The 25,607-nt window shown below is 39.7% G+C and overlaps 1 protein-coding gene across 4 annotated transcripts in view; it reads left to right on the plus strand.

Annotated features, from left to right (window-relative positions):
• Positions 1 to 25,607, plus strand: part of ctnnbl1 (catenin, beta like 1) — a 50,444-nt gene that overhangs the window by 7,587 nt on the left and 17,250 nt on the right. For all 4 annotated transcript variants that reach the window (XM_018760719.2, XM_018760720.2, XM_018760717.2 and 1 more), the window contains exons 6-11: positions 1,928 to 2,021; positions 6,546 to 6,637; positions 7,788 to 7,860; positions 8,728 to 8,786; positions 11,350 to 11,498; positions 14,856 to 15,037. In XM_018760719.2, the coding sequence (XP_018616235.1) occupies positions 1,928 to 2,021; positions 6,546 to 6,637; positions 7,788 to 7,860; positions 8,728 to 8,786; positions 11,350 to 11,498; positions 14,856 to 15,037 (649 nt within the window). The remainder of the gene's footprint in view (positions 1 to 1,927; positions 2,022 to 6,545; positions 6,638 to 7,787; positions 7,861 to 8,727; positions 8,787 to 11,349; positions 11,499 to 14,855; positions 15,038 to 25,607) is intronic.

Below are 25,607 nucleotides of genomic sequence, written 5' to 3' on the forward strand. Positions count from 1 at the left end.
TAGCATGGTATCTGCTTTCCTTTCTACAGTCCACCACCTTACTCTTTCTCAACTGAGTATATTTGCATGTTTTTTTTTTTTTGGCACTTTGCCACCTTCTGCTTTTCCATCATGTTCGTTTTTTTGTGTCCCTTGTTTTCATCCGATTTATTTCGCCTACACCCTCGGTTACTGCCCTTTTGAACAATATCCACTGTTGTTCAGTATTGGTGGTGTACTGAGGGGAAAAAAAAACTGAAGAAATGTTGCAAAAACAGCATCAAATCCCAGAGACTGGAGAAAAGACAACTGCTCACCCCTTAAATTTATGGGTGGAAGCTGAGATGATACTCAGTTTCTACTGAAGAGCTTCTGAGGGCTAAAACAACAGCAAAAGGGCCTGCAGTTTTGGGCACCTTCTGTCCAGAAGATTAGACACTGGAGCTGAATTGTGTTCTCTGGAAATAGACCCCCATTGCATACACTGTGGTTCCTTATGCACTTATACATTACAAACACTTGTCTTCCTAAAATAAGCTGGTAGTCTTTTTGGGTTTTTTTTTTTTATTATAATTTCCTTATATACCTTAGCAGAAGATTAATGGTTCATGGATCGAAGTTGTCATCCATCATACTAGTCACCCTACATTGCTACTATGTAACATTGTCATATAAATTACATTAAGCACCTGTGCTCAGAACACTTCACCAAGGAGGTAAAAAAAAAAATTATCCCCTTAGTCAAAGAGGCCCTGAAAACAAGGAGGGCTTAGTTTTGCTCTGGTGTGTGCTGTCCAAGCCCTGTACTATATCCCGTTTGACACACTCACCATTTGGCAGAAAAGAGCTTTTCTTCTCTAAATGTTTTATTTTAATTCCAGTTGAATGTAATACTTTTAATGTATTCACTTCTGCATTATTCACGATACTTGTCAGTGTAACAGAAGCTGGCAATTTCAGCGTGTTTATGTATCAATAATTCTCAGTCTGTTAAAGAGAAAATACATTCCACTACCTCTCCATCTATATAATTCCAAGAATGATAGCCTCTTGTAGGTGGTTCTCCAAGTTCAACTGAGGACAGACCCCACTTGTTTCATGCTTAAATTGATCACTAGTTATCTTTTTGAGATTAGGAAAGGCCATGAGATAGGATAGTGAAAATGCATAATGTTTGAAATTAATGTTTTGCCGGGACAAGCTGTTTCAGCCACTGTGCGTGCACGCGCGGACGATGGTGCATTCAGTTATTTTGTTCTGTTTTTATCTTGGAACATAAATGAACTGTTGAAGGGATTTATGAAATGGGAAATAAATAAATATTGTTGTACTTTAGAAGTGGTAGTAATGTGTTTAATCATCTTGGAAAATTTTAATGTCTAATTCAAAGCTTAGGTGTAGTTATATAAAACCCCCCAAAATAATATTACTGCACACTATTTGATTTCACTTAACTGTAATACAAGTATTAAAGGTTCCTAAATGCTTGTTTGAAATTGTTTACAGTACAAAAATACCCAAGACCATACAGTAGTATGGTATGTTGAAAATAAAAAATCTGACATTCTGTAACTCAAATATGTATGACTTATATACGTATGGTTTAGAAAATGGATAACGAGAAACATAAAATGCATATCTTCAGTTGAATGGCTCTGATTGTATGAGAAGGTAATGAGCATAGTTTTACATCGAAGATGTTTTAATGCAGGTTTTTCATTGTTTATGTTATAGTTTGGGAATAACATTGAGTGGAAGGTTTGGCCACTGAAATCTTAGTAACTGCACAGATGAATGTGGCTTTGTCTCTGAATGGTAAGGCATTGCAAGGAAGCATATGATGATACCATGTTCCCCCTATATTGTGAGCTTTCTACTTGCACATTCCTCCATCCTCATGGCATGGGGTATGACTCTTGTTTCACACTGATATCTGTTGTTGTTGCAGCTGGAGGGACAAGTGGTGGCCCTGCTGGTGCAGAACATGGAGCGTCTGGATGAACAGGTGAAGGAGGAGGCGGATGGAGTGTACAACACACTGGGTAAGGGGCAGAGCCGTCTCTCTTACTACAGGACACCACACTTGATGGGGTAGGGTGCTTTGTACCCTCAAATACCTTGCCTGTGATAAATCTAGTCTGCCAGACCGATAGTGCTCAAAGTGGACAGACAGATTTTAAAAAAGAGACACACTGTAAACAAGTAAACATGTATGATCCTTAGAAAAGTGCATTGCTGCATTTAATGTAAGAGGGAAAACTTGCACTGGTGTTCACAATGGTGATGTAATTGCCGTAGCACTGATTAATACCCGGCTAGCAGTGTGTCATTGGAAACTAAACTTGGCACAGTGAGCTCTGAGTGTAGCTGCAGCAAGGAGGCTGATTAAAGGAGTCAGCAGCTCAGAATGAGGTTCCATTAGGGATGTACAAAGTTTAGGTCAGGATTACAGGTGTTCCTTGAGTTAGGACCCCCCCAGACTATGCCCACCATCTCATTAAGGGTTTCTCATGTGATCCCACCAAATGCGCCTACTTGGTTTGATTTTGCTCCATATTTTTACATAAAACTGCTAGGAGATATCAGAAGTGCTCCATGTTACACAGTGTAAATCAATGAATGCATGGACCAGGTGTGCCAAAAAGAGCAGACGGACTTCATCGGATACTAGAATAGTTTTATTGACCAAGTTGCAGTACGATACCTGGGGTCATAGTTTCTGGGCCACGGAACTGCAGCTCATCTTTAGCATTTCAAGGAAGGCACAGCTGAGCTCAGTCCTAAAAGCTTACTCCAGGTATCAGTCGATTGATCTACCATTAACTGGAGGTTTTATCAGGATCTAGTGAAAGAACTACCTGACTGTCTCAGCATTGGAAGTTATGGTTTACACATTGTTTGTGGACGTTTACAAAAAGCAGGGACTGAATCAGGCTGGAATCTTGGGAATCTGGTTAGGTCTCTCTGGCAAATTTTTTTTCATGACATCCCAGCAAGGAGAGAAGACTTCTTCAGAATCCCATGTAGCAGCCTCTACCCTCTGCAGATCTGTACTCACACATGTGTAGATGTCAGAGTTGCTGAATGTGCTCTTCTGATGTTGCCTGATGTGCCTTCGTTTATTGAATCCTTCAAGAGCAAGCAGATGCCCAATACAGCTTCATTTACATCCGTTAAATCTATCTGTTCTGACCTCTAATAACGGGCAAACTTGTGTTCTGTTACTAAGCAGCTGCAGCCAGCCAGCCTAGGAGTCAGATTTCAAACAGATGCCCCAATGGTGCCATTTCTGGGCTAATACTTCAGAAATCTTTTAGTCACAGTCATGAGCTGGTAAATAAGAAGGAAATTCTAGACAAAACTGATACATACCAGAAGCTGGGAAGCTTGAACTCAAAGGACGACAAGAACCACATCCCCAAAACAAAGCTTGTCAAGCTGTGACGGTTGTGACTAACAAAAGCTTAGCAGTGAATTGCGAATGTTTTCATTTAGAAATGAATGCATCTCATTTCTTGCATGAATGAATAAATACGGAAGCAATTACCAATATTTCTTTATGGAAAAAATAATTGGTTTGTGTATTAAAAATCTGATTGAAATTTTTTTGTTTTTAGCATGTATTGATATACATGTTTTTGTAGCCTTTCCTAATTCCTTTTTGTACTTTTTTTTTATCAGCCTTATTAGGATGTTCACAAGATCACTGCCTATGTCTTTCACTCTGAAAAATGCAAGAATGCTATGCACTTATGGGTGGTGTGTAGCATTACCAACAGATATTTAGTGGTAGATCTTCATTTGATTGCGAGACTTTGCTGTAATTGTTTCCTGCGTAATTTAGAGATTAATACAAATACACCTTGATTCGGTTTTCCCTGAAAGAAACTAGTGCGTAATAAATAACTGAATTTATAGTTGCATGTTTAGTTTAATGTCTAGAAAGGCTCAAAGGAGCCAGGTTCAAATACCACCTCAAGGTACTTGCCCTAAATTGCTTCTGTAAAAATTACACTCCTGTGATTGTGAGTACAGCTTTTAGCAGTAAACAGAAAAAGGCATCTGTTTATCTGCATTTCCAAATTACGTAATGGTTTGACAACTATTTTTTAAAGGATCCCAGGAGGAACAAGTCCTTGTATTTCTTTCAATCCATAAATCCAACTTTAATGTTGACTCATACTAAAAAGCTAGAGGAATTTAGTTAGCTTCTGTTCTGGTTAAGAATTCATTATGTCAACATGAGTTAATCTCATACGTAATGTAAACTAGTTGATGGCTGATGAATGTGATTAATTGTTGGAGGAGCATTTTAATTTTATTTTTTTTTTTTTACAGCTTTGGAGAACAGACTGCTGAGTATTAATATGTCAGTAATAAACACAGATCATAAGATTAAAGGGTGAAAATGATTTTTTGTTCTCTCAAAGTGTTTGTGTTTTACGCAGATTTAGTGATATTTGTTGTCCTCTTGTGGTTTTTGTTAGGGTTTAAAATTACTGTAAACTTAGTGTTCATCTATTAAAACAGTACTCAAATTATATAAAGCTCTAGAGTGCAATGTAGATGTATTTTTTTCCGTTTCCACTGAAATTTGGAGTTGTGAGCAACGAACATGGTGAAAGATTTCATCAGAATATTTCTGCCATGGAGATACATGTTAGTAGACTCTGGAATGTGAGTAAAGAATTCCCAGGATCTAGATGTTTACAATGTATAAAATATAGTCTTTTTGGTAAATTTAAAAAAACAAAAAACTTTAAAATTTCAGTCCCGATGTTATATTTTGGCTTTTCTTTTTGAATTCAGGGCATAAACATTTAACTTAAAAATGAATGCTTCCTATGAAACAAAGTCTTAGGCTGTGTAACAGTAACAGAAGAAAGACAGAGTAGTTAATTGGTTGTCAACGCAGATGTTTGTGTACCTCAGTCCGTTATTAGTAAATTGATATACCCATCCAACATGCGGTGCGCACGCCATTCTGTCTAGCTAGCGTGATCATCTCTCTGCTGGCAGAAAAGAGGGAGGGACACAGAGCTGTGCATGTAGTTTTGAATCTCATCTGATCACATCATCATTGAAATCATGTCTTTTTTTCATCTGGCTAATGGTAGTCCAGCCAAAGTCAGACCTTTGGAAGATTAAGACTCATGATTTTTTTCATGCAAATCCATAAAGGCATCTTCTTATGAATTTGTTCTAATTGGATTGTTGTGTCATTTTACCCCTACAGCCTTTTATTTTGGAGCCTTTGGAATAATTACTGGCATTTTATCATAATCTTGTACGGTGATTCTTGTGAATAAAATCCTTATTTTAATAACGAATTAGCACATCATTGTTGTGTACGCAAACATCCACTGATAACTCAATATGCTGTGGACCGTTCCTTGGGTAGGATAGTGCACTCTGAAGGCTTTGGTTTCTTGACTCCAGGCCTTTGTCTTCCCTCTTGGCTGTTTACATTTACATTTATTCGTTTAGCAGACGCTTTGTCCACAGCGACGTACATTTCAGCAAAAGTACAATTTATGCATTACATTAAGAGAAAGAGACACAGCTGCAGACATGTGACTCAAGTAAACCTAGTTTGTTACCTACCACTTGCTGCACTGAGGTTCATCGTTCAAGTACGTGCATAAAACACATGATAGACAAATCCTGATACCCTCCTACCAATTTTTTTTTTTTTTAATTTAAATATTATAAGATATACACACACAAGCAAAAACAATGCCGGAGTAGTGGCTGATTAAAGGCTTTATCTGGTGATGCTCATGAAGTTAGAAATGCATCAACATTTACACCGTACATGAGCTGGAGAGATCTTGGGCAAAATGGGTCTGGAAAAGGTGAGTTTTCAATCCCTTCTTTAATGTAGACAGTGTTTCCTTTGCTTCTTTCAGTTGATAGGCATATTAGGTGTCCAGAAGAGCTTTTTAATGGTAATGTGAAGAGACCTGCTCAAACCCTGACCTTCCATCTCAAGCTTTATCTACCCTCTCTGCCATCACACTTGCTTTCCCCTGCCTGCGCACAAGTACACATATACACACAGGTCATTATCATTGTAACAGGGAGTGCATGCAAGTATTGCTAGAAGGTGTTGCTAGCTGCCCTCTTTAATGTGTTTTCAACATACTGCTGGGGTCTGGTGTTACTGCAGATAGACCCATCCTATCACTGGTTGTTTACAGCTTTGTTCTAGCTTCACCCAAAAAATGTGCTGCCCCCCCCCCATTTTGTCCTCTTGGGATATGGGGAAATTTATTTAATAATGGCTTACTTGTTTAGTTTATTTGTTCCTTTGCCTCTTACTTCCCCTGACCTTGCAGCTCAGATGTGCGATGTTAAAGATTTAGAGATTGTCATCCCTGGCTTTCTCCACTGGTAGGAGACACCATCTTCCGTCTCCATACCTAGCCATGCGTATTCTTTCAGCTCAGCCTTCAGACTGTGCTCTTTAACCCCACGGCAATAATTCTGCAGATGCATAGCTCCGTGTCTTTGTGTGCATTTGTGTGGAAAGTGATGATGTATGACCCATGACTGTGTACTTTCAGCCATCATTGAGAACATGGCGGAGTTCCGGCCGGGCCTTTGCACGGAGGCAGCACAGCAGGGCCTCATGCAGTGGCTTCTGAAGAGGATCAAGGTGTGAGCCGACTGGTGGCACACACACCACTGTCAATCCAGTAGCCTGTGCTCTGTGCTGTCACTCCCACATCACATTTGTTTTTGTTCTCTTGTTATAGACTTGTTACAGACTGGTTTTGACTTATTCACAGATAAAATATAGTCAATTGGCCATCTTTTGGCACCTCACAGTGTGCCTGGATGTTGTCGTGTGTTCCATATTCATGTCTGGTTTTTTGGATAAAACATGGCATCTCTGTATTACTCTCTATGGTAACTGAAGAATTTCTGCAATGGACGGTACCTTGTGTAATAAAAAGGGATGTAAAAAGTACTGTTATGTAGCCACTTGTTTTTTTTTTTTGGTTTTCATTCCTGTAGATGTTTCCTAAGTTTTCTTCAGAATTTGATAGTTTGATATTACATCAGTTTATGCTAGTTACATATTACTGATGAAACATGAAAAACTTGTGAAAGTTCAGAATTGCCTCATGTAATCATAATATGAATGACATGTCATAATCAGGAAACGCACAGGTAATATCAGATTCCTACCATGTATCCTAGTGATTGCCATTTGAGCAAAACACTGGCAGAAGATTTTCTCCGTGGAGGTTTTCTTACTCTTTTGTGCAAGGTATTGCTGCTGTGTGTTTATGAAATACCTCTGCGAGTAACTGGGACAGAATGCCCAAATGCTTTCAGGGACCATGTTACCATGGCAGACATATGATTTCAGTATGTTAATGATCCTTGTCATTTTATTGCTGCCACAGCTAATAATTATAGGTAATCATTTGTATATTATTTTGACATGTTAAGGTTTAATAAAGAGACTACATTTCCTACCTCTAAACTGTAGAGAAGGTCTTGAGATTTAATTAAAATCCTCTGTGTGATGCCTGTCTACTGGCAATGACTGCCTCAAGGTTGCTGCTGTAACAGAAAATGCCTGCTTTTTTACCAAAGGCCTGTGTGGTGCTGAGGCTACAGCAGTTCCTTTCATATAAGCCTGTTCTCTAATCTCGGGACAGATTCATAATTCATATGTTCACTTTGTAAATAATTAGTGGTCCAATTGTGAATTGACGCGTATATCCATACCGCATTGTACATTGTGTCTTTTGTTTGCGTCTCACATTTTTACTGAGTCTCTTCTTCCATTTTAGGCAAAAATGCCTTTTGATGCAAACAAGCTGTATTGCAGTGAAATCCTGGCCATCTTGCTTCAAAACAACGACAGTGAGTAAATGCGTTTCCATGAGGGAAAGGTTGTTGTCTGTTCGTTTGGGTTAATTATTGTGCACACATTACATCAAATTTAAATTATAAATAAAGGGGGGACTGGCTGGGGTGACTCAATTATGCCAATGCAGGTTGATCATCTTTATTCTTGGCACCTTGTTGTATAGTGGTTAAAGCTACTGCCTTGGATGTAAAAGTCATAGGTTTGAATCCCACCTCCTGTTGTAGTACCCTTGAGCGAGGTACTGATCCTAAATGGCTCCAGTTAAAATTATCCAGCTGTATAAATGGGTAAATAAGCGTATGTAGCTTAACAGTGTAAGTCACTTTGGAGAAGCGCATCAGCTAAATGAATAAATGTAAATGCTATTCTCAATGTTCTTCCCTCTGCTTGGCCACCACCAGCCAAAGTAATATCTCTTGTACTCCATCCGTTCAGTGACTAGCATTTGAGCCTCTCTTTTTTGGTGCGTACGTATTGAGTGTAGATGGCCACTCACTTTTCTCTGTATGGTTTCAGCTGCCTGGAAAGAGAGTGTTCACTGAACGTTGTCAATGTCTGGAGTCGCTAAATGTCACCACCATTGTGTTGTAAACAGGCAATGCAGTCTTTTCAGGTTGCTTATTTGGAAGTTGAAATAGAGAATGCTGTGTTGGTATTCTGCACACATTCTGTGTTTTTTTTTTTTTTCCCCCCTTCTCAAAATCCCTGGCAAAGGAATTGGGCTTCTTCATATTTCCTGCTTTACCTACAGAGTCTCGCGATTCACCCGCTTTTTTCTGTTTGTCAGTGTTTTTACTCCGTATTCCAATAGCAGGTCTCCTCTCTCCTCTCTCTTCTTTTATCCGCTTCTCCACTCACAGACACCAGGGAGCTCTTGGGGGAACTGGATGGAATTGATGTGCTACTGCAGCAGCTCTCGGTGAGAACTCCTGTGTTGCTTTCCATAACTGTTTTAGCTCTCTCTCCACACACACACACACACACACACACACACACACACACAAATGCCCGAGGCTCCAGCAGGTCCCACAGCTCTGTATTTAATAATCCTGTCATCTGTTCACCCCAGTCTTTTTTTAAATGCTGTGCTGCATTGTCCGTGAGTGGTCTTGTTTGGCTTCTGTGGCTGGTTGGCTACCATACCGACAGACCACTGTTGACCTTTTAGCTCTTACCACTTTTTAAATGTGAATCACTTGGAATTTCTCCCTGGGCAACACTGGGAAACATCCTGGGGAATGCTGGTGAAATGGTTCAGTTTGACTTCGATAAGTTTCAGCCAATCAGGAGACATTTAGGTACAGTTAGACTTTTGAAAGGCACAGAATGGGCTCAACTAGGGAGACGGCAAGGTTGGGCAAAAGAATGAGTCCAAGCAGGAATTATCGCTTTCCCCATCTGTCAGTAGTGGATGGTGGCTCTTGGTGTAGAGGATGCTGTGGTGCTGAACTCAAAATATGCCACCAAAATGTTGTGTGGTGTACAGCTTCTCAAATACCTTTCTTCGACTGATTGCACTTATACACACACACACAAACCATTGTCCCACATCTGTGCTTTCAAAAAGATTGAATTTGACTGGTGGTCTCCTCTCAATGTTTATGTTAACAAAACACTTTGTGTTGCTGGTTTGAAAATAAGCTGAGCTTTATAACATTCCAAACCGGGGCTCTCCCCCCACCCCCTTGGTTTTATGAACAGCAGAGTTACAACAGCGTACAGGTACACAGTGTTCTGAGAAATTACAAATATGTTCACCTTCATAGATCAAAAGCTTACAATACATAGCACTTTCTAATAGTAACTTCCAGAAGGGTGTCCAGACAGATGTTTCACAGTTTAGAATTGTTATGCAAGCCACACGTAAATTTTTCCAATGGGAAAGATTTCAGAAAGATTTAAACGCCCCAGTCATCCACATATTTACAGAAGGAGCTTTGGGTGTAGATCACAGCATTAAAAAAAAAAGATTTATTTACCAAATATGTAAGAGCAGTTGGTCTACATACCATAATATCATCAAGAAATGAGTTTGGATTGTGATTTAACAAGAGAATAGTTGGCTTTTATACTGCAAATAAAAATGATGTATCACACACCCTTTTACACAGCCCAATTTGACAAATAGTTGGATATAGATCTGAGATGAGGGCAGCTGGAGATATCATAGACCGTTCAGGATCTCCAAAGTGTCTGTTAGCATCTCTCTGAACTAGAGTGTTGAATATGACAGTTTATGGATGAAGGGGGGCTCTTATGAAATTTCTGAATGAAAGGCTGAGATCTTAACATGTAGCAAGAATCAACCTCCATACGATCCCACAAATACTCTGGTCTAGTTTGGAACCAGTTAATCATTTGTTTAATTTTTGTAGCCCAATACCAAAATCTTATATTTGGTACAGAGGCCCGTCCCCCTTGTCTTTTGGTTGAAAAAGTTTGGAAACCCTAAGCGATATCTAGAGATCAAGGTGTCTAATTAAGAAAAATAGTGTGCGTGTGCTTGACAAGTAAGAGGGTACGTTTTGGAATAGGTATAACAGCTGACATTGTAACGCATTCGTCCAGACAATGTTAATTCTACCAAATATTGAGACAGAACTCTGTTTTATAGTACAGTACTGGCTCAGTTTAGTCTCTACACAGATAAAGTCTCAAAGCTTGTGGTGTGAGACAACTGAGTTTTACATTGGCTGCTTGTGAGAAGTTTCCAGCTCCGAATTTACAGTGACGACACCCCCCCTCTGCCCCATAAGACATGTGGTGCTGTAGCACAGGTTGCAGTGCTGACCATTTTTCCATTTGTTTTGTAAAGGATCCTATTTCATTTTAGAAATGAGGTTGTGTGAGATGGTGTCATGTTTTTTGTGGCAATTTAGACCATCACCCCCCCACCCCCAGTTAATGGAAAATCTTTTTACTAAAAATGGAAATGGATCATTTCTGTATTTTGGCCTAAAGGGAACTTGAAGTTAATGGGACTGTATATGAATTTGTAGTTTGTTTTAGGTGGAGTAGAGGGATGATATCTTCATCTGGAAAACACCAAATGTATTATTTAGTGGAATTGATGCACGTTTTGAAACATAATTAGGACACATTTGCTAATCAATAAAGTATAATTATTAAAGTGTGTAGTAAATATTAAAAAAAAAAAAAAACCCCTCAACCACCTTGGATACCTTTTCCTCATTGTCTAGCTCGATGTTGCTTAGTATACAGACCTAACATTGTAAGTCACCATGGAGAAAGGTGTCAGCTATATAATGGTTCAAAATACAGTAATAATATCCATCCATCTGTTCTGTAACAGTGAAATGAAGCATTATTAAGTGGTTGGACGGAATGAAAATTGGTATAGCAGTTCCACAGAACTAGGGTTTAAAACTAAATATGTGATTCATATCCATATCTTAGGCAGTGACCCTGCCAGCAGAGCTGGGCTAATGGGAAACAATGGTCTTTTGTGACTCTGACTGTAGGTGTTTAAGCGGCACAACCCAGCCACGGCAGAGGAGCAGGAGATGATGGAGAACCTTTTTGACTCACTGTGTTCCTGTCTGATGCTGGCAGCCAACCGAGACCGTTTCCTCAAGGGGGAGGGGCTTCAACTCATGAACCTCATGCTGAGGTAAGGTGGCCTTGTTTAGGTGTTTCCTGTTGGGGGTTGTTGTATGTCCTGGGGTACAGTAAAATTTACATTTATTCCTTTTGCAACTTGTAATGTTAAACAGCTGGGCAATTTTGTTGGGACAATTTAGGGCAAATACCTTGCTCAAGACAACTACAACTGGAGGAGGGATTTGAACCTGCAACCTTTGGGTGCTAAGGCACCAGCTCAAACCACTATTCTCCCAGTTGCCCCTAGAAAACAAGAGAACATGGTACTTTAACTCATATCAAGAGCCATAAAATGAAATTGTGCTAAATGTGGGATTATTTTGAGGTAACTTTGAGCAAACTGACTTTGTTACATCTACCTTTGTCTGTGATATGAGTCAAATCAGGCCTTGTGTTATGTTTTTGTGTATGATTATTGTTGTATTATTCCAAAGAGCATCTTTGCAATAAATAGAAACAAAAAGATAGCGCTTTACTAGTCATACATAGCGTACATACATACACACAATACTTACGTCATTAGTGCATAATGTTTTTGTAGCAAGACATATTGATGTGAACAAAAGTTTAGAATACTGATCCATGAAGAGCTGTGTGTGTAACTTAATGGCAGTATATATTTTTATTTTTTATGCAAGTCACTAAAAAAAAAGATACTGCCTCCCACTTTCATTGCAGAAATACACAGCTAAAAGGTAGCTGATTGTAGTTTCCTAAAAACCTTGTCAAAGTTTTCTTGTTTTAAAGGTTACATCTTGCTTCTAGCAAAATCCAAAATATTCTGTGGCTGGAGCTGTTTACTTCTTCAGATTCAAGCCATCCCAGGTTAGCTTCAGAGTGTTGAATTACTACCGATATTTTCCGAGGTGAAGGAGAATTGTCAGTGTCTGCTGACGTGCAGTTGACTATTGAACTATATTAGAATGCACAATATTGCAGGATGCGTTAGTATGGGTCTTGCTTAGTGTGTTTTTAGGGTGGTCCTAGCTGTTTGCTAGGATAAAAGAATGCCATTCCTCACATCTGCCAGCATGATCATGAAAGTGCTTTTAACCAATTAAACCAAAAACCAGCCTGTTTTTTTTGGAAGGTCTGTTCCTCACCCATCTTTCCACTGTCTGTGACCACAAGGACAAGCACTGTGATTCTGCAATACTTGGCAGACATGGTCATCATTTTTAATGACAAATTTGTGGGCTGTCTATTAATAGCTTAGCTATAGATTTTCTGCTGTGCCGTGTTACCAGTAGCATTTGTTTAGTTAGTGTATCCAATCTATTGTTATTCATTGCAAAACAGTGGCATGACAGATTGAAACCTTAAAATCTCTGGCAAAGGAACAGAGTTTGAGGCAGCGCTGGAGTTTTGTGGGGAGCTCAGTTGCAGATGAGCTCTCTGTTCAGCAGGCAGAGCTGATCTCCTTTTGCCAGGGATTAGAGAGCTGCTTCTCTGCCAAATGCCTGGCGACCGAGTGTCGGCACTTGACCTTAAAGTGAAGTAAGGGGCTTGGCAGAAATCAGATGGCGTCTCAGTTCTGGAAATCTCACTGTTGATATGCTCATCATGCTCACCATGCTCACATGTCTACCCAATCTGGAAGTCAATACCCTATTATAGTAATGCAAAATCTTCTCTGCAGCCTTCCCCGTAATAGTTTCATTTAATGGGTGGCCAAGGGAATGGGTTTTGGGGAGCTGATGTGTGATTGGCCTAGTTAATTTCCAAATTAATTGTGACCCTCTCTATTTCTGCCATTCCTTTTTATATTTCTTTTCAGGTGGTTATATTGTTCTTTCTAGGACTATAAAGGCATTACAGCAGTATAGTGTAATCTCTTTATATGTGATGTCATACACCATCACAAATGACAAACCTTGTGGGGTTAGTAGAGAACGGATCTGCTTCCTGTTGTATGAAACATGGAAATTATCTGTGAGCAAAGGGCATACATTCAAACATTTAGGCAAAATGCTTTCTGCATTATGTTTAGTATGGGCAAATTTATGTTTATGCTGCTTCTAAGGAAATAGTGATGTTAAGGTAGCCTGTTGTATTGTTATGGCGCCCACTGGATAGCGAGATGTACACATCATGTCACACAATTACTACAAGTCACTTGTGATTTAGTTGAAAATGGCTGTTTACTTCAGCCTTATGTTAAGGATTGTCGACTTATTACACTGGATAGATAGTTGCTTTGAGCCACATCTGCCTACTTATTTTGCAGATATTTTCAAATTACCTATGTGAGGCAGTGAGCTGTTAAACTGACCTGTTCGGCTGCTTTGATTTATGGTATTTTACTGTGCTATACAATGCTTTCCAGCTACTCTCCTGAGATGTGTCCAGGTGCACTGCTGTGGTTTTCCTACCTTAGGATGCAAAATGACAGACATCTGGTTTTAAGGCCCTGTCCTCCTCTGCAGTACAGCCCGTTTAGCAGTGCAGTGTGGTGTCTTACTCCATGTTTAATGTTTGGGATGTGGAGCTGGACACTCTGGGCACGGGTTAGAGGTATAATTTTTAGCTTGGTATCACATGTTGCACTGCTTGTTTTCCCTGGCTGTACATCTGAAATATTTCCCTGCAGCGGCACTAAACCGTGTCATTTTTCCTCACGCAGGACGAAACAGTGTCACAGTGACTGACAGCTACATTTCCTTGCTGTCACACTGCTATATGGAAAACCCAGATAGCGTGCATTCAGAAACTCCATTTCATTGAAACCGAGACACTTTCTGACTTTATTTCCCTATTTTATTGTCACCTTTCCATGATAATGTTTTTATTAAATTACAAAACGAAAAAAAATGAAGTAAATATATTTTTATATCTGTACCATAATGACTTTCACAGCATTATATATTAAAAGAAATGTTTGAATGTCAAGCTTGCCAGGCTCTTGGTTTTCACTGGAGCTATATCTTACCTGACAGGTATATTTTTGTTTTTGTGGTTACACATTTTGTTTATTCCCACCTCAGTCAGTGAGATGTTTGTGAAGTTTAACCCAAGGTAGAGATTTAGGGACTGTGAGGTCTCTTGCTTCTGCCAGCCTTTGGGACCACCTAATTCACCACAAACTCTTCCAATTTGGAAAACCATTTTGCTCATGATACATCTTAGTTTACGTAATACTCTGTTAAGCTGCTTTACCAGTACGATTTGAATTCAATTGTGAGTAAGTGTTGATGCCACTTATTCAGTGTATGATGGCTTCTCTTGATGCTAGATTTTTAATTTTTTTTTCTCCCCCATTTCTTTGGAAAGCACTGAGTCAGGGCAGTGCTCATACAAGTTTCATCGTTGCTGCTTGTATGAAGTTGTCCTAAGCACTAGTGATGAGCTGCTCTGTGATACCCCACAGAGAGAAGAAGATGTCCCGCACCAGTGCACTGAAGGTGTTGGACCACAGCATGATTGGCCCTGAGGGCTCTGACAACTGCCACAAGTTTGTGGACATCTTGGGCCTGAGGACCATCTTCCCCCTGTTCATGAAGACGCCGAAGAAGATGAAGAAAGCCGGTGTGTCGGAAAAGGAGCATGAGGGTAGGTCACTCTACATGGACCTGACGGAATGCCTAGGATTTGTTTTCTTAGCACCGGTAGCCCTTATATCTGATATAGCTCACAGCTAAAATGAGCTAGTAACAGAAAACAGGACATTTTAAGTATTGATAAATATATGTACCCTTACAGGGAAGGATGTTTTCATGTTCATATAAATTAAAAAGCTAAAAAAAGAGAACGTTTCCAAATATCCTGCTTTTCACCGTTCAACAGTTTGACTTGGAGATTGTCTACTGGAAGACTGATTGCAGGACAAAGCTGCCTCCTGCCTAATTATTTTCCTATGTAGTGTCCACTCAAGGTGAACAGATCAGATCATGCCGTCTCCTTTCCTGTCTCTGGAACAAAATTAATTAACCTCAGAAAAGTGAGTGCAGCTGAGTGGTAAGCACAGCCTGTGGCCTTAAATGGCAGCTATCTTCTCTGCCTGCTTTTTTTGGGCCAAGTGTATGTGTGTTCTGGATTTTTGGTATTGCAATGAAATATGTTTTGCCTCCATGACTTGCACCTTGGTGTGCCCAGTACCATCTGAAGTATTTCCCAGTCTTGTAGTTCTGCTCTTCCTCTGAAAGCATTCTGGGAAATGGCGTTATCAATCTGTGACTTTCAGATAAGTGACTATAAAAAGTGCCGTACAGTAGTGCGTCCTCTGCTATGATTGAAAAGGGGAGGGGAAAGTGATACTCGCTCAAGAAATGGCATTGTACTCAATTATTGTCACTAGCTACAAATGAGGAATAAAGTAATTATGAAGCAAACCACTCTTGCACAGTATTAAACCGTGAGCATTATCCTCACAAAATCCCCTCTGAAATGTTGAGAAGCTTGTGTCAGGGAATAGTAAGATGATATTTGCATACGAGACAAATGAATTAAGGTGGCTTCTACGTCTGATGCTCTTCCTACCTGAAGAGTTTCCCGAGGGTCTCCTGCACCATTGTCACTGTGAGAAATCCAGCATTCTTACTAGAAAGCTTCGCTTTCTTGTGGTGAGTTGTCCAGAGTTTGAACTGATGCTGCACTCTACTAGTTGAGTGTGCTGCTAATCCTGCTGAAGCGCTTGATATTATCCAAATGTTACAAAAATTATGTACAACATTTTACATAGCATGTGTTGGTGAAAATCAGTCCATCCAGTCATCGGTGCTGTTGTGTCCAAGAGCCACATAGATGTAAAACTGTGGTCGACTCTTTATGAATGATCTGTAAGCATTCTTATTGTGTGTAATAAACTCACCATTAGGGTTAAACTGATAGTTTAAAAATGAACTGAATATATAGTGATTTTCAAATAGCTTTGCTATATATAAACCAAGGGTGTTCAGAATTTCTCTTGTGTTGAGTATCACACACACACACACACACATTTCCAGAACCGCTTGTCCCTCACGGGGTCACGGGAAACCGGAGCCTACCCGGCAACACAGGGCGTAAGGCCGGAGGGGGAAGGGGACACACCCAGGACGGGACGCCAGTCCGTCGCAAGGCACCCCAAGCGGGACTCGAACCCCAGACCCACCAAAGAGCAGGACTGCGGTCCAACCCACTGCGCCACCGCATCCCCGTGTTGAGTATCATTTGAGTTTTATTTTTGAGTAAAGGTCTCTGTCCAGAGAGAGATGTCCTGATAACCACAGGGTTCTGAAGGTGGCCTGAGTATTTTTTTTTCAGGAAATTACTGTGTAGATTTGTTATGTTATGTGAAATGCCATGAGGTACATTTTATTGCATTTCAGTTATTTAGCTGATGCTGTCATTCAGAGTGGAATGGATGAACATTGTGCTGAGAGTGTGGTGTTCACCCATCTTTGGTATTTCTCTTTGTGGGACCTCATCTCTGTTGTTGCACAATGAACAGTGTTCTAATGGAAATGCATTCCAGGTAATAGTATAATGCGTGTAAATGACAATATATTTCTCAAAGAATCTCTTTGATGTTGTACCATGTAGGTTTTAAAATTAATGGTAGCAGCTACTAGTGCACATATTGTGCTCTTTATACTGTATTTTCTCTGCCATTTCTTATGCTTTAGTCACTTGTACATCTTGTGTTCAAAGGAGAATGTTTACAGTAAGTCATGGAAACTGCCTTTCACATTTCCTTCCAGAGGGACTTTGGGGCACTATTGACTGTGCACTGTTGCACCATCATATTTTTTGAGGAGGATGCGATGCCAAGTTTAGGGAGCCCCTCCACACGACATGATGTCACCGCTCCACGATGTGGCCTGGTTAGAACTGGAGTTATTTTGGGAGCCCAGGTGGTCAATTCTGTCTTGCGTGGATGGTGCCGTGAGGAGTGGCATCATGCAGTGGGTGTTGATTGTTCTCCTCGGGGCGCAGGCCCTGCTGCCCCACACCTCACCGTCTGCTCCTTGGTAGATAATTGCTCTGTGGCCCTGGAGGTAATTTGCATGTGGACTGTAAACGATTGCCAGGTCCTGAGGTCAGCCCTGAGTCAAGCATCTGTTGTGAGGCAGACTGTTTTATCGCCACAGTGTGAGAAACCAGTGTGGGGAGTTCAGTTAGAGATTCCCACAGTGTTTTAAATTGTGTGTTCCCTTTACTCACTGTACAAGGGACACTGTTTGTGAACACACTGAGAAATCTCTCCGTCTTGTTTCCTCTATAATTGAGCTCCTCTGCACACTGAGTGACCCCTCCGAGATACGAATACTGACATATTGTTTAGGAATTATGATATTTGTTTTTCATCATTTCCAAGTAATTCACCTATTACAGCTATGTATTTGTGAAATATGGTGTTGCTCCTTTACGGTTAATGTGGAATTGCTATTAATGTTACAGTTGTGAAAAACGTAACGGGCTCATTGAAAGCAAGTTTGGTGCGTTTATGTGGAGACTCCTGTCCTACTGCCCTTCACTTTGTTTGCAAAGGCAGAGTTAGTTACTAGTCATCGATGGTCATCAATACCCTTAAAATGTCCTCCCTGGGTGGGACTTTGCTCTGGCCAGTGAAGCAGAACAGTGTTTTTGTGGGTTATTCACTGGTTCTGTCACTCACACTATGCCTTGGTAGTAGTTTACTGGTGGGGCTCTCTGATGGAATGCCACTCGCAGGGAACACATTAGTAAATACTTCCATCCTGCTGGTTGTACATGGGAGAATATTTTTGTCCTAGTGGGAAAGGTTTAGTGGGAAAGGTCTTGAATTCAAATTTTTAACTTTGGGGTATGGAATTGTGGTATATATTCAATAAAGTAAATTACCCAAATTAATTTCAAGCTCAGGTTCTGAGTCATTCATCTCTGTCAAATTTCCATTTGTTATAGCAGTTCACTTTGGGGAAAATTAATTTTGATTAATGATAATTTAAATTAACCTGGTATCTAATATGGGGACTTCATACAGTTTTACTGTTGATGGTGAGACATTTGGTGTGATCAGTATCCTCCCTCCTCATCAAGAAAACATGCATCCATAATTAATACAAAAGCTATTTTTCTGATGATTGATGCATTGAAAAATTACAGTTGATATTAAACCTTACAGTTATGATGTTAATCAATATACTATAGAAGGTGTGAGCTGGGCAGGCAGTGATTTTGAGTCAGGGGCCTGGGAGGATATCAATGAACACCTCACTATTGCCTACCCCATCTTAACAGGTTAATGATAACCAGCTGCTGGCTGGTTTAAATGAGATTGGGAAGGATTTGAGGAGTAGGAAGGAAGACATTTGGGGAGTATTTGTGGGCAGCCTCAAGGTTCTGTGGAATAATCCTGGGAATTTGGGGTTGGGTTAGGGCTATGCAACAGGTCAGTGTGTTGATGTTGCCTGGTTTTTTTCCTCGAGTGCATTGGTTTATGCTATTCTTTAAAGTGGCTGCGTCCTTGGTTTGTTTGATCGAGTTGTTTATGATGCCTTTTGGGTCCTTGAGACCTGCTCTCCTTGCACCTTTGTCTTGCTGGTGTGTCCACCTAAATGACATCACAGGCCAGAAATGTATAATTAAGAAGGATTTCTCATGGAATGTTCATTCTTCTAGTAAGCAGAAAAAAAATTCACAAAATTCTTTTCAAATTTCTCATGTTTCTGGATAAAACACCAAAATGCACAAAGTGGTTTTAACTTTCAGGTAGCCGAATTACAAAGGAGAAATGTGCAAACTCCACCCTTAGCTGGATTTAATCCCTATGTCCACGTAGGAGCTCCAGAGCTGTAGGTCACCAGCTTTACCCGCTATACCATTGTGTCTCATTTGCCACCACAATCTCTGCTAAATAAATTGAAGAGTCGTTTCATGAATACCAAGATGAAATAAAATTCTTTCCATGCCCTCCCCAGTTAACAAATCTAAACATTGTCGAAACTTTATGGGCAGGTCTGAAGCCCAGAGTGCAAAGCAGTTTTCCATTTCATTCATCCATAAAAGAACTGGAGGCTTTTCTTCTTGAAGAATGGTGCGGTGTCCCACTATATACAGTTCAAAACTAGTATGACTGCATTCCAAGGAGGATTGAAGTTCTTCTGAAGGTAACGGGTGGCCCTATTCCTTGTTAGGTCTTTGATATTTATAGATTGGTAGGCATTTCCTTTTTTTGTTCACCCCCAGTATGTCTAACAATTCAGATGTGAGATATAATCAAAGTGTTAGCTATAGAATTAGAGCCAGTGGTGCAGTGATGCTGCTGCATTTTGGGGCTTGTACTACAAGGGCACTTGTGTCCTATGTGGATGGTTGTTAGAGTAGGAGATTTTCTACTGGTGAGCAGCAGGAGCACACAGCTCCAGTCCTCAAGGGCCTCAGGCTGTGCCCTCTGAATGGCCACATTAAAGGAGTTTTCAGGACAGTGTGTCGAAATCACCTGATATTTGAGGTGTCAGCAAGGGACTAATGAAGACGTGCAGGACTTCAGCCCTCGAGGATTGGTTGTCCAGTCCTCATCAGAATACATGTTTACAAAACTGATGCTGGCGGCCTGCAGTATATACTAAATTTTATTCTGAAATAATGGTATTTTTTGGTATTAAACTTCATTTAATTAATCCATAAGTTGCTTAATTACTGAAAGGCTATGCAGGAGATACAATAATGAACACTATAATAACCTCACTGTTATTCATTGTGAGGCACAAAATGAGGAAACATTTACTGAGCTTTTCACGATTCACTTTTTTGTTTTTGCAGGTATTTGTGAAATGAACAAATTATATAAATTTAAAAAGCCATTCTTTAGTTGACACATTCAGCAATATTTGAATTGTGCAGTTCATTCAGTGACGCATCATTCAGATCTCAGCTGGAATACAAACCAGCACGACGCTTCAGGTCCTGTGTTGACCACTAATTGTCACCCAGTACTCCATGTATGTATGCATATGTATAAAAAAAGAATCAGAACACTGTAGTTAAATACTTTTTGAATTATGATATTTACAGACCTGACAAATGATAATTTTAAATTCAACCAGTATGGCAAGATACAGTATGTGTACATCAGTTGTAAGAAGTGTTAACACAATAAAGAGCTGTAGCTGTAAAGTAACTCTGATTTAAAGTTTGACAATTAAATGCTGATATTTTTACATAAGGTAAATGTGCTGGTTCCTTCTGTTACGAACATTTTGAATTTGAATTGCCAAAGATAAAAATATTTTCCAGTTTAATGTCACTTTCTTTGCTGTTTCCTAAATGTTTTCTGCCATCATTAATTGACAGTAAAATGCGTTCAGAAACAGTAGAAATGGATCCGACTTCAACTTGGTTTCTCACTGTCTACAGCTTGTCAGTGGTGTTCCTGAGGACCAGTAATCAATGAGATGAACATTATGCAAGTATTTTTTTTTTTACTATAGCTACATCCAGTATTCGTACATATGATGAAGCTGGTGAACCTTAGATACTCCTATGGGAGTCATCAGTCAGTAGTTATTGAATGGGAAGTTGAGATGTTTTTATTTTCACAAATTTTAAGCAAGTTATAATTTTAATGTTTTTTTTGTACTTAAAACATAGTAAAATTGCATTAAACAGTAATGTTTTGGCATTCTATCCTGGGTGCACCCTTTCTATCACCCTCTTTCCAGGATACAGAAGAATTGCTGACTGCTGTGACCCTGTACTGGATAAGTGATTTTTGATGATGAATGGTTGGAAGTGTTGCAGAATTTTTTTTTTTTTTTTTTTTTTTTTTTTTTTTTGTATTATGGCTTTGTCTGAGGTTTTTTCAAAACAAAAAACTGTAAGTGTCTCAATCATTAAGCTTTTACTGATTATGATGTGGCAGTTGGACTTACGAACGCATCAAGTTATGAACAGATGTCCAGTCTTATCTTGTTCCTAAACTGAAGGCCCACTTTAATATCAACTACTGCTCTGATTGGATCTGTACTTACTGACATGAGAAAGTACAACACCAGTGAAAAGTGGGAGTACGCTTTCAGGAAACTAGCTTTACCCCTTGATTTGTTCGGTTAACAGGTTTGAGCAGGAGCTCAACCAACATGTCTTCCCTGCTCTTCTGCAGTAATCCTCTGAGGTGTAGGATACTTGTGAGGTGATTTGCTTTCACTTTTCTGTCCCGTTCATCTCATACGAGTATTTTCCAGATAGCCCACATGATGCAAACATGACAACAACTACAATACTAATAAAAATGTGTTTTAAGGGAGATGTGGTTTCTGCTTTAAGCACAGGTTGTGGTGGGAGTCAATCAGTGTGAAGGTCAGTCTGTAGGTGTTTTAACCTGCTAATGACATTCAGCATGGTGGCAGCCAAATTGTTTAGCATTGCACGTTGGGAGCCTGGGTGACAGAGCAGCCGCCCCGGGGCAAGGCCTGACAATAACACCCTTATCAGTGTCGGTGGTCTGCGTGCATCTTGTACCTCAGACCTGCTGTCCCCATTGTTTATCAGAGACAATTTTTATTCAGGGGCTAATGCAATTCTAATTCATTCCCCAAGGCGCCAGTAGAGGTGAGGGCAGAGTGCAGAGATCGCTCTCATTCCTGCCATTTTGGTTCATTTGCCCTTTGCTTACTGCAAAGAAGAGATAAAAAGATTTATTACTGCTTTGTTTGCAGTGAGACGGTGACAGCTTTGCGTCCCTTTCAGGTTTCCTGTGTTAATGTTCCTTAGGCAGTGTGGTGACAGAGCACTTGGCCAAAGTATACCTTGTGCACATGAATCACACTGAAGATAATTTACAGCCAGGAATACTCTCTCATCACAGGCAAGTTCGCTATGTGAGGAAACTGCAAAAATATCAATTCACAACTGCATGCAGTCAAACCTGAGGAACTGTACCTATTAGGGATCCAAAATGTATGATGCTTGCATTAGGAGTAGGATACCAGTGTCATTTTGCATTATGGACCTTGTCAAATCAAAAAAGCTTCTTTGTATTTCGTGTAATGTTTAGGTCATGTGTAAATCATTATACTGTATACAAACACAGCAGATGTACCTGGACTACCTCACTATCTTTTCATACTACAAGTTACCTCTGGCTGTGTAGGAGTGGTTTTTGAGTCCAGTGTCTTCATATGTGTGTTGCCAGCTAATGTGAATAACTAATATAACATTGTGTTTCACTTACACTCTGCTACTTTTTTCTAGTAAGGTGCAATAAACAATATACTACAGTATATTACAACTTCTGAGTCCAACACTGGTCTTCAGTCACTGACCCAGTTGCAAGTGATGTTCTTAATGATAATGTGCATGAATATATTCATTCCCCATTGCATTTTCTTTTTTTTAAATAAAAGCATTCACATACATTTATGAATTGCTTCATTCATAAATATACACAGTGCTGTGAAAAAGTATTTGCCCCCTTCCTGATTTTTTTGCATATTTGTCACAGTTAAATGATTGAGATCAAACAGATTTTAATATTACACAAAGATAACCCGAGTAAGTACAAAATGCATTTTTTAAATGATGATTTCATTCATTAAGGGAAAAAAGCTATCCAAACCTACCTGGCCCTATGTGAAAAAGTAATTGCCTCCTAAACCTAATAACTGATTGTGCCACCCTTGGCGGCAACAACTGCAATCAAGCATTTGCGATAACTGGCAATGAGTCTTTCACATCGCTGTGGAGGAATTTTGGCCCACTCTTCTTTGCAGAATTGTTTTAATTCAGCCACATTGGAGGGTTTGAGCATGAACAGCCTGTTTAAGGCCATACCACAGCATCTCAATCGGATTTAAGTGTAGACTTTGACTAGGCCACTCCAAAACCTAAATTTTTTTTTTTTTTTTTTTTTGAGCCATTCAGAGGTGGACTTGCTGGTGTGTTTAGGATCATTGTCCTGATGCATAACCCAAATGCGCTTGAGCTTGAGGTCACGAACTGATGGCCAAACATTCTCTTTCAGGATTTTCTGGTAGAGCACAGAATTCATGGTTCCATCAATTATGGCAAGTCGTCCATGTCCTGAAGCTACAAAGTAGCCCCAGACCATCACACTACCACCACCATGTTTGACTGTTGGTATAATGTTCTTTTCAATGAAATGCTGTGTTAGTCTTACTACAGATGTAATGGGATGCACACCTTCCAAAAAGTTCAACTTTTGTCTCATCAGTCCATAGAATATTTGCCCAAAAGTCTTTGGGATAATCAAGATGTTTTTTGGCAAATGTGAGATGAGCCTTTGTGTTCTTTTCGGTCAGCAGTGGCTTTCGCCTTGGAACTCTCCCATGGGTGCCATTTTTGCCCAGTCTCTCTCTTATTGTTGAATCATGAACACTGACCTTAACTGAGGCAAGTGAGGCGTGCAGTTCTTTAGATGTTGTTCTGGGTTCTTTTATGAGCTCCTGGATGAGTCGTCGTTGTGCTCTTGGAATAATTTTGGTAGGCCGGCCACTCCTGGGAAGGTTCACCACTGTTCCAAATTTTCTCCATTTGTGGATAATGGCTCTCACCATGGGAGTTCCAAAGCCTTACAAATGGCTTTGTAACCCTTTCCAGACTGATACATGTCAATTACTTTGTTTCTCATCTGTTCTTGAATTTCTTTAGATCACGGCATGATGTGTTGCTTTTTGAGATGTGCTTCACTTTGTCAGACAGGTTCTGTTTAAGTGATTTCTTGATTCAACAGGTCTGGCAGTAATCAGGCCTGGGTGTGGCAAGTGAAATTTAACTCAACTTTCCAAAAAATGTGGTTAATCACAGTTCATTCATGATTTAACAAGGGGGGGGAATAGTTTTTCACATAGGGCCAGGAAGGTTTGGACAGCTTTTTTCCCTCAATAAATGAAATCATCATTTAAAAAATGCATTTTGTATTTACTCGGGTTATCTTTTGTGTAATATTAAAATTTGTTTGATGATCTCAATCATTTAACTGTGACAAATATGCAAAAAAAAAAAAAAAAAAAATCGGGGAGGGGGGAAATACTTTTTCACAGCACTGTGCATTCAGATTTAACTTAGATCTTGCAGAAATAGCTGCACAATAAATGTGAGTTTGTCTATAGCTGGTCAGTTCAGGCTAGTGTCACCACTGTGAACTGAATGTTGCAAAAAATGCTTACTTTGCATATAACTTATGGCTGGCTGATAGATCTGGCAAGGTCCCATTAGTTTTATCTAAGTTTTTGTGGGTCCTGAAAAATCATGAAAAGTAAACATGGCAGGATATGGCAAAATTCACTACTGAAATATAAAAACAAAACAGCTTCAGTGTAATTCAAAATGTTAGTTTAGTGAATTCATATAATTCCTTTTTGTGATACTTTTTCCACAATGCATTTCACTTGATCTCACATTCTGTTCTGTGCACCATATGATTCAATGCTAACACTAAGCAATGTAATAGTTGAATAGACTAAATCTATGAGTGCAAGTCAAAAAGTATCCACAATTTTTACTGTATTTATTTTTATAAATATCTTACGGATACTTCTTCAGTTAGCCTTATATAGCAGACACGGTAGGTGTCTTCCAACCAGAATGGCAGGAAAGTGCAAGTGATTCCTAAAAAATTACTACTGATTGGCTTCAACAAAATAGAACAAATAAGCATATAGCGAGATGCCGTTACTGCATGAAGTTTGGCATGAGAAATGTGCGAGTCCATTGAAAACACTTGTAAAAGTAAGCAATCGTATACGTGTCGTCGTACAGGGCTGAAAGTCTGAAATCTGAGAAACTCAGGGCCATAAATGTTATGGAGAGGCACTATTCCCATACGTCATACGTGGAAATAGACAAAACTTTTTCATGACGTGGTGTGTAAAAGTGAGAGGTCATTCGCATATGGTGGTTTTCTGTATGCCTGCTTATTTTCTTTTGCGCTTATGGATGCCATATTTGAGAACTCACCACATCTGATGTTAATCGTGCAATTACTGTTCACTTGACTCATTGTGTCTGTGAAATCCCATAGTTGTGCACACTGCATGCATGGGGGCACATTCAGTACCCCTATAGCAGTGTGTATTAAAATGTTAAGCCGTTTCCACCCTCTAGGTGCTGCTTGTGTAAACCGCACATGCTTCTGTTTGCAATTTGCAAGTGGCCTGTATTTTAAAATCACCATCTTATTACAGTTCATATTGGTTCA

This window comes from Scleropages formosus, chromosome 19 (genome assembly GCF_900964775.1).
Source record: "Scleropages formosus chromosome 19, fSclFor1.1, whole genome shotgun sequence".
NCBI classification, from domain to species: domain Eukaryota; kingdom Metazoa; phylum Chordata; class Actinopteri; order Osteoglossiformes; family Osteoglossidae; genus Scleropages; species Scleropages formosus.